The 10,556-nt window shown below is 30.3% G+C and overlaps 1 protein-coding gene across 1 annotated transcript; it reads right to left on the minus strand.

Annotated features, from left to right (window-relative positions):
* Positions 1-1,167: 1,167 nt before the first annotated feature.
* LOC118646179 lies at positions 1,168-10,177 on the minus strand. The gene is made up of 3 exons (XM_036288537.1): positions 10,155-10,177; positions 9,175-9,585; positions 1,168-4,282 (listed from the first exon to the last, which is right to left on the minus strand). The coding sequence occupies exons 2-3, from the start codon at positions 9,437-9,439 to the stop codon at positions 2,295-2,297; spliced, it is 2,253 nt and encodes a 750-aa protein (XP_036144430.1). The 5' UTR covers positions 9,440-9,585; positions 10,155-10,177; the 3' UTR covers positions 1,168-2,294.
* Positions 10,178-10,556: the final 379 nt, after the last annotated feature.

Raw genomic sequence — 10,556 nt, forward strand, 5'->3', positions numbered from 1 at the left:
GACAACAAGGTTGACGACGACGACCACGACGATGTATCTTAAATGAAATTTTTGACATTTAGACTTTGCGTCGTAATCTTCCCATAGATTACGTAGGGAAAAATAAAAACATACAAATCGACCCCAAGCTTTCGATTGAGCCTAGTTAGAACTCGATCGGTTTAGCCGTTTCTGAGATCCGATAATCTCGGGTGCTCACACGTCGCGTACTCGCGTATTATACACGGGGCGGTTTCGCGCCAAGTGAGAGCGCAGCGAGACCGACCGTGTTCTTTTACGCTAGGCTCAATCAAAAGTTTGGATTTGATTTATGTCAGAAAACTTTTTATTTTTATTCTAGAAAGGTAGCCTTAGGCACAATTAATAATACATTTATTAAAAATGATATAAATGTGCTATAAAAGTAATTCGGAATAATATTCTTGCGATAAAATTTTATGCACTTTTATGCAATGCCTGGTGGTTCGTGTTTAAAAGTATGAATAAAAGTGCGTTCAGAATATGGTCACCTTTATAGTACTTTTATCGGCACTTTTATCGCTAAAAGTGAGTTCAGAATACGGGCCAAGATCTTTCTCGATGCGACGATGCAACAAGTTGAAGTAAGGTAAATATATTGTTTCTCATTTTAACTTACTGCAGTTACTAAGCAGAAACCTGTTGGCGCACAGTTTAAAATAAAGCTAAGAAATTTAATTTACTAAAAGAATTATATTCATTACTAAGTTTCAATTGCAAACTGATAGGCGATCCACAGTTCATTGATATGTTCAAACATACTTCGGTTGATATAATTAATGTACTAATGATGTTTATTCATTATAATATTTTGATATAATATTACTTTTAAGGATTAAAATTTTTAACCGTTGTTTTATTAAAACGATCATATTGTGCTTTTTAGATGACTATTATGTAAAATATTATAATAAAAAATATTAAATTTACTAGAAAAATAATCAATTTTTTAAAAAAGATTAAATTATATAAGCAAGATAATTATTGTTTCACGCATAAGTCAAAAGGAATGAATGCAACGTATTAAAAAGAGAAAGAGTTGGAATGATATATGGATGTGCGGTCGGAGACATCGCGAACGGACGAAAAAGAGAGTAACGCAGAGAGATTTGCAAGAGGGAAAAAGCAATTATAAAAATTTATCCATAATTTTGTAATTAGTTTCCTTTATTATTCTCTTGCTGACAAAATTGTGTGATTTTTTCTTTCACTCAGCTGTTTCCAATTTTATTGCTTGTTTTATCAATACATTTTTTTAATTTTATAATTAATCAATTTTATAATCAATAAATTACATTCATTATTAAACGGTTTAATATTCGACATTTTTTGTGCGACCTATGCGTTTAATTGTACTGTGACGGCGGTTGTAGAGGAAAGCTAGAAGCAAGATTGTACAAATAAAAATGCATCTCATATGTCTTCTCACCTTACTTCTGACCCGTATTATTTTTCTATAATGGTTTTTCATTGATAAATTGTACAATTATTGCACATCATAATGCGGTCTGCTCTTTAGCGTTAGTATCTCATTGACTATAACACATCAGGCTTATAAAAAAATGCCAACGGAATTTTATATTTATTCAAATATGAAATGCGTACGTATTTTATATTTTATATGTATTACATATGTATTATACTATAATAATATAATACTATTAATTGATTAACTATTAATAGTATAATGTATTATACTATAATAACATAAACATATGTATTATACTATAATAATAATATACTATTATAATATATAAACTTATTAGAATAGACTGCTCATGAAGGTAGTGAAGGTATCCGTCACTGAGAAAAAGATAACTGACTTGAACTTAGGTTACTTCTTTTTAATGCAGAATAGTGAGGAAGCATAGCGACCAATAACGGTGTCAGAGTATGCACCCTATGCATACTATGATAACACGCTCACGCTCTGACACCAGTATTGGTCACTATACTTCACCATTATTTTGCATTAGAAAGAAATAGCAACCCAAGTTAACGACAGTTATCCTTTTCTCAGTTACGGATACCTCTATTACCATTTTTTCACCTCATAAGCAGTCTATTCTAGTAAGTCTGTAGTATTACATGTGTATTTTTATATGTATGTGTATTCTGACAGTTGTGTAATATCATGCTCCCGCGCTTACAAGTACCTTCCTTGCAACCCGCTTCCTACTCGGAGCTCCGTAGTTAGAATTTCTTCTTATTTCTATTGTTTTAGGAGTAGTTTTAGGAATAATTCTAGAAGCAGTTTTAAGAGCAGTTTAGGAGTTTTAAGAAGCAGTTTTAGATGTGGATGCAACGGCAGTTTCAGATGTGGATGCAACGGCAGTTTCAGATGTGGATGCAACGGCAGTTTCAGATGTGGATGCAGCGAGAGCTATACGAGCTCGTTTTTCTCTCATAAGTTTCGCTTTTTCTTCCGCTGTACACTTTATTGGTTCTATGCCTTCCAAGATTGGGAACATAGTAAGTATATGAGGTTCTGCAGTTTTTTCGCCTTTTTTATTCTGATGATGTCTTAAATAAATTTGGACAGATGTGATATTTTTTAATCCATTTTTTTGTTCTCCTGCATGCCAATATGTTCCTTTAGGAAATGTGCCATGTCGTACTTTTATCTCTTCAGTTTTTACAATTAATTCAATTTGATTGGATCTGTTAAGTTTATGTAGTGCTTCTTGACCCGAGTCTGATACCAATGCCCTATGAAGGACATAGTTTTGATCTTCTTCTGTCTGAAAAGCAGTTCTTCCTTCACATGGAAACTTTCTAGTATAAGCTTCGACACCTCCATTTCTTCCTTTTACGACATGCCTCTCTCTACTATGCCCCTTTCTACTTTCTGGATCCAGGTCCGAAAACATATGTGGATTAATTTCGCATTCTTTACCCTCTGAATTATCCAGAATCTTTTGAGCGTTTTTTATATTGTTGTTTGTTGGGTACCTGGATTGTGTCTTAGGCATTTCCGGACATTCTATCGTTGTTGTTATTTTTTTAAAGTTTGGGTAAACACATAATATAAAAGGCGCTGCATATACATCTCTTTCTTTACCTGCAAAATGTCCTAAAACTATTCCGACAGATTGTATGTCTAATAAACCATTTATTTGACTTCCATTTTTCCAAAGGCTTCCTTTAGGAAATGTTCTATTTCGTTCTATTAATTCTGAAATAGGTATGTTCTGCATATCCTTGTATGACACTCCAGCCAATCGATGTAGTGCTCCTTGAACCGATCGTGATAGCAATGTCCTATGAGTGACATAGTCTTGATCTTCTTCTGTCTGAAAAGCACCCTTTTCCTCACATCGATTTTTCCTAGTCCAAGCTCTGACACCTCCATTTTTGCCATGTACAACATGCCTTATTCTGGACTGGCCTTTTTTACCAAACTCGTTTCTTAAACGGTGTGAATCATCCAGAATTTGTTTAGCGTGTCTTATATCGTTGTTTAATGGATATCTTGTTTCTTCACATCTACGTTCTTCAAAATGTTGTAAGATTGGGATAATACTAGCTATAAAAGGTTTTGCACTTTTGACATTTCGTTGACCCTTTTGATGTCTTAAAGTTAATATGACAGCTTCGATTTTTGCATCAATTTTTATTTTATATCCATTATGCCAATGGCTTCCTGTAGGAAATCGTTTACCTTGTTCTACTAATTCTGAAAAAGGTATTTTTTGTGTATATTGAATGGCATTGTCAAGTTTATGTAGTGCTTTTTGACCCGATTTTGATAGCAATGCCCTATGAGTGACATAGTTTTGGTCGTTTTCTGTCCAAAGAGCAGATATTCCATTACATGGATTTGCTTTAGTATAAGCTCCGACACCTCCATTTCTTCCTTTTACGACATACATCACTCTAGATTGGCCGATTACTTCTGGGCCTTCACCTTCAACTTCGCTTGGTTCACCCTCTGAATCATCCAGAATTTTTTTAGCGTCTTCTACCTGGCTGTCTGCTGGGTACCTTTCTGAGTACCTTATTTCTTCGGGACTTGTTCTCGGACTTTCGGGTCCACGTCCGTTTACTCCGCCAATCATAAAGAATACTCCTGCACTCCCCTTCCACTGAATTTTGTTTAACCATTTAGCCAAATTCTGAGAACTTTTTTTTAGTTTTAACACAGTCCATTTACGAAGATTTAATGGATCTTGTTCGATTTGAGAACCGATCACCGAAAAAAGGCAGCTGTTTAAATCAATAATGACGTTATCGGGATCTTTGCTACCTCTTAGGGTCCAGTGACCTAGAAAAGCATTTAGAACAATTTAGATAAAAATTAAAATCCATTCAAGACTTTACGTGTCAAAAGTCGACTTAAAAAAATTTAGTAAAAGTAAATGTCACTATTCCCGACCATGTTTCCTTTATTGACCACTTTGATGTGAAACGTTATTTACGAGGCTACCAATTTATCAACACTTTTATTAGTAGAGTGAAAAACTTCCAGAATTTGTGCAGTACAAAAAGATTATAACTTGCAGAGTAAATACAATAACTACATATATTTATTTTGCATTTTTTGCCGCACGTCACCATCGACGCGTATTCTTAAAAGGGAGGTTAAGAATTGTTGGTCTCCTAAATAATCCATATTTCGTTCAAAATCCGTTGTAAAGAATAATTTAAGATTATTCCTTAAATCAGCTAAAATAGTTTGTTACAATTTGCCATACCTATCTGGAAACAAAAGTCAGTCAGAAATTGTTTTTTTTTATTTATTTATTTGATGCTCAAGATTAGGCATAGCAAAACGCCTGCATATCCTTATTACCGTACACGTAAACGTCAATTTGTAAAAGTAATAAAAATTTTGTAAATTTAAAAATAAAATTTTAAAAATATTATAAATTTTATTGTTTGATCACAAATTACGTTAAGTTAAGCTAATATTGATTGTTTGATATCATTGAATTAAAATAAAATACATATTTTCATGATTTATGTACCTTTTTTATGTTTATCATTGATTTATGTTCATTTTTTGTTTGAAACCTTTACCTTGCATGCTCTGAAAAAAGGTGGTCAATAATGGGAGCATGCCCGGTCGAAATTAGGCACAACTGGTTGGTAGAGAATGCACGCACTAGTGCGCTTTTAATTCCTCTCTACCTTCAAAATTACATAACGGAATGGATTGAGTCTGCGATTTTTGGAATGTGCATGAATGAAGATATCTACCAGTATGAAACTCTTTATCGAATTTATTTTAGTCGCGCTTGACAAAGCTATTTCTTTGTTTTGTCGGCCTCATAGGGTCGGGAATAGGGACACTTATCTTAAGATAAATGTAAGAGAAAAAAAGCTAAAATACTTTGTAAAACTGACAATTTTTTATAATTAATTATATTACATAAGAATAAGGATCACATAACATAACGATAAGAATACCAAATATGAGATACTTTGTTATTTTACAAACACAAACACTTTTTCTTTATAAATATTATTCTCATGTTAATAATCGATAAGTGCGCAATCTTGTGTAAGGTACGCACGTAGCATACACGTATGGCTATGTGTACAAAAATATTATTTGCGTCATTTAGCAAAATGTTTAATGTGCTTCTTAAAAGTTCTATAAATAACACAACCTTTGTTTTCGTTTGAATAAGGTAAAATTTGTCATTAAGTTTGTATGAAAGAGTAGAGTGAGTTTTTGCGAAACTAAGCGAAAAAAAGGTATGCGTGTGCAGAAGGTCAGAAAGGAGATAAAATGGGAAGGGAGTAAATGAAGGGATTAAAGAAAAGTTACGGACAGGTTGTGGAGAAGTTAAGTAGACAGGTGTAGAAGTTAGGTGGTTGGGGAAAGTGCAGTAGACGGTTGAAAAAGCGGGAACAGAAAAAACACAGATATGAGATGTGAATTGGAATAGAGAAATGGCGAGTAAGGAAACTAGAAAAGCGGACATAAAATAAGTAGTACAGAGAAAGAATATGTAGGAGGAAGGTTGGGTAGAAAAAAATGCTTTAAGTAGGAGATAGTGTAGAAGAACATATAAAAAAAATAATGTTAGAAAAGTATTTGTTAAAAAGAGAGAGTGGGTTAGTAGATATATTTAAAAAAAAAAAATAAGAAATTGACAAGGTCGCTAAAGGGGAAAAGGAAAGACAGAAAAATTTTGATAAAAAAGGTAAAAGAAAAATTTGGAGAAAAGTTGGGAAAATTGAGTACAGAAATGAGAAAAGTGGCAAAGGAAATGTAGAGTAAAAAAAGAAAAGATAAAGAATGAGTTAAAGAAAAGGGAGGATGTTTGACGAAAGGAGAGAGAGGAGATAAGAAAAACGATTTAAAGTTTAGAACATAAAGTAGAAGGATTGAGAAAAGGTTGAACGTATGCAGTGGGAGACGGAAAAATAAAGACGATAGAAAGAAAATGCTGAAAGAAGAGAAGGAGGTTTAAGGATGGAAAACAAAAATTGAGAAATTAAAAATAAGGTATAAGATGAAAAGGAACAAAAAAAGGAGGAGAAATATTCTAGTCATAGGCATGAAAAACGGGGAATAAACAGAGGTAAATAGAGAGAAAGAGAAAAAGATTTTGAAAGATAAGTGAAAATTAAAGGGGAAAGAAATATAGTTAGATGATGACTTGACATGTTATGTTTAAGAAAATAGAAATGGAATGGAATATGAAACGAGGAATAGCGTAAGCGTGGTATTCTGGAATGTGGCGGGTCTAAAAGATAAAAGAGACGTGAATTTTACAAAGAGCTAGAGAAATAGGACGTAATGGTTAATAGAGACTATGTGAAAAAAAATTGAAAAGAGTTGAGAATCAGATTTCCAAAGTCACGATTAGAGTGTACAAGGGGCATTTAGAAAGCATAGGAAGGGAAGAACAAGCGGGGATATAGTTGTAGAGATTAGAAAAAAACTAACATTAAAGAAGAAGAGGGAACGAACAGAGAAGAAGAATTACGGATAGAAAGATAAGATGCCGTAAGGATATACTAACGAGTAACACTATCCAACTGTCAGAAGCCGTCTTTTCTGAAATTTTGCATAAAGTTAAAATAAGCAATAATGTACTACTAGTGACTATTTAAATCAATCCGTTTTTTATTTAAACAGTCTTTTAAACAAATTATATATAAAAATAACATAAATTTTTCTAGTAATTACTGAGTCCAGAATAAATTTTCCATATGTTTTACGGGTCGTTAAATTCGGTTTCGGCAACAAAGTTGTTATAAAATAAAAATTGTTATCATTAATAAATAAATTAATAAAGTAATTGGTAATTAATTAATAAATAAGATAATAATTCAGAACATATATATATAAAAGTTAATAAATTTTAAATTCAATTTTTATAAATTTAAGTAATTTTTTATAAAAATTATATATTAATTTAATAGTATCATACATATTCCCGTATGTGTTTAGTATTTGATGTTTAGTATTTGATGAATATAAAAAGTATTTGATGTCTGTGTGTGTGTGTGTGTGTGTGTGTGTGTGTGTGTGTGTGTGTGTGTGTGTGTGTGTGTGTGTGTGTGTGTGTGTGTGTGTGTGTGTGTGCGTGTTAGATAAAAGAAGCTTAATAGTATTTATAATACGATAATATTAAGTTAATCTTTGACCGATAAATGTTTTAAACATAATATAAATAAGTTAAGATTGTTTATTCGGTTTGCAGCGGATCTTGGTGCTGAATATAATTTTTCTATTAATTTATCCTTAACTCATATAAACTGCGGACCGACAATTTTGTCAAGCTTGAATTTTATTATAAATTAAAAATAAATTATTTGAAATATTTACATATTTAGCACCAAGATCCGCTACAGACCGAACAGGCAATCACAGCTTATGAATATCATGTTTAAAACATTTATCGGTCAAGGTTTAACTTACTTATTATTATTGTATTATAGTTATTACTGTCAAACTTGTTTTATTTAACGCACACACTCATACATCAAATACTTTTTATATTACAAACCACACACATACGAATATATTATACAATTAAATTAACATATAATTTTTAAAAAATATTGTTTAAATTTATATTACAAAATTTAAATTATTTATATTATACGCGTAAACTTACACCTCTTTTCTACAACAATTAGTGTTGATTTATTAGTGTGTGTGTGCACGCGCGCGCGTGTGTGTGTGTGTGTGTGTATTATTTATTTAATTTTTTATCTTTAATTGATTTAAATTTTAATTTTAAAATTTAATTACTTTTTCCGTATTGTTGGTTGAATATTAGTATTCAATTTTTAGTAATTTTAATGTTTCTATGATCTATTTGAAAAAAATTTGCGTAAACATCTTTTAACAGTAATATATAAAATCATTGTAAACATAAAATCGAAATATAGCATATCGTTGATTGTGGATGTAACACGAATGCAAACCAGAAATAGCGTATTATTTTCTCAAAAAGTGGATATGGCTACGTAGTTCCATGATGTAATATAAGGTGAAGCACTGCGCATAATAGCAGGAAAAACCAATCAAAAATTAAATACAAAATTTTCGCTAAATTCGATTGGTTCGCCATTAATTTGAACGAGTGCGCATCCACGATTCTACGGGGATGTTTCACCTTATATCTTTACACCATGCGTAGTTCTACGTGTATGAAAAATAGATGTGATGCGAATTCGCACGATTTTCTTAATCACTAGTGTAATCGCTCTCATTTTTCTTCCTGATTACAACATTGCTGCAATGTGGTTACTATGTTCTCTGCTGTATGGGACTCAATTGGTGACTAATTTTGAATAATAAATTAGTATAAATTTTGTCTTTTTCCAAAATAACCAAACATCTTTTGATAGTTTAAAAATATGTACGAATATTTAGAGATTTTTTAAATCACTATAAATAAATTAACATTTAGACATTGTTTAATTACTATAAATAAATAAAAAATGAGACACGAGTAACCCAAGTTTGTACAGATAATGTGTTATTTTTTACATAATTATTAATGTGAAAAAAAGGCTTGTGGTAAAAGTTTGTTTTCAGATAGAAGATAAATTATTTTTTCAATTTTATTTTAATTAGATTAAAACGTAACTGTTTGAAATTAAAATCTCTTTTAATTCAGTCATAAAATTTTATAAATCAGAACAACTTTATCAATTTTTTTTGTAGTTATTTAATTAATAACTTACCAATTTGTTCAGAATTGTTTGCGTGATATTCAATATCTATAGATGGTCCCAATTTTTTCCTTCCGATGATCTTATTTAAATTACCATTAGCATTCCATATATTAATGCGTTTTTTAAGTATGTTACTCAGAATAGCAATGTGTATTAAACTAGCTGGTCCATAGTTTTCCAGATCTTGTATAATGTCTTTTACATATTTAATTTTGTGCATTTTGTTCTTATTTTTATAATTACGATAGTCGTTGATTAATTGAATTATAGGCATCTCTCTATTGCGTTTTCTTAACTTTATTAGTTATTTCTGATTATTTAATATTAAAATTTAAAGAATTATGTGTCCATTGTTGAATTATAGTTTTTCTTCACTTTTAATGTTTATTTTGTCTACATTAAGTATCAACTTCTATATATCTGGAATAGATTAATATAAAATTTACTCTATAAACATTCAAAATTTTTTTCTGAACATCTTGAAAGAATCTAAAATCTTGAAAGAAATGCAAAAATATAAATAAAATGCATAAATATAAAAAAACTAAGTAAATAATGCTAGTTATAAAATAATAAAACATTATATTGTAAAAAGAAATAGATTTTAGAAGAAAGTTACCAAAGTAAGAAAGAATTGTGTTATTAAAATAGTCAATTATTTTTAAATAAATCTTTGATTAAACAATTAAAGATTAGTAGTAAAAAACGACTATTTCTTATAATATTGATAAGACTTATAAGTTTGTATCATTTTGTTGCAATAAATTCATCTGTGATTTACGTTGTTAAAATTTGTTGCTGATAGTCTAAAATTTAAAATAATTTTTCGTTTTAAATGATCAATAATTTAAGAGAGAGAGAGAGAGGAAGAAAGGAAGAGAGGGAGAGAATGAGATAAAGAGTGAGAGAGAGAGGGGGGGAGGAGAGACGGACAGACATGCAAAATTTAAATTATAAAAATATAAAAAATCAAGATAACATTAAAATACCTGATCGGTAGCTTGTACAAAATTTATTACGTTATCTTATAATTTTAACGAAGATTTGAATTAGTAGTATTATCCATTTCTAATTATGGAAATGGATTACTTTAAATTTTGTTTATCTAGATGACATAATAATGAGATATCTACAACAAATTTTGTTGCTTTATAATTGTTTTTCTGACATTTGCTACAAATATGATTTTTCGTTGCTCATTTTATAATCGATTTTTTATAAAAAGTCGATGTATTTAATATCAATTTTTTTAAAAGTTGAATTCCAAGTTCGTTCTTACCGTTAGAATTTTATAATAAAATAAAAATTAATTAATAATTGAATAGTAATTAATAGTAATACTTTGATAGGCATGTAAGTGCTAGTGTACATCGATTATTTGATAAAAATGT

Source organism: Monomorium pharaonis, chromosome 6 (assembly GCF_013373865.1).
Source record: "Monomorium pharaonis isolate MP-MQ-018 chromosome 6, ASM1337386v2, whole genome shotgun sequence".
NCBI lineage: Eukaryota > Metazoa > Arthropoda > Insecta > Hymenoptera > Formicidae > Monomorium > Monomorium pharaonis.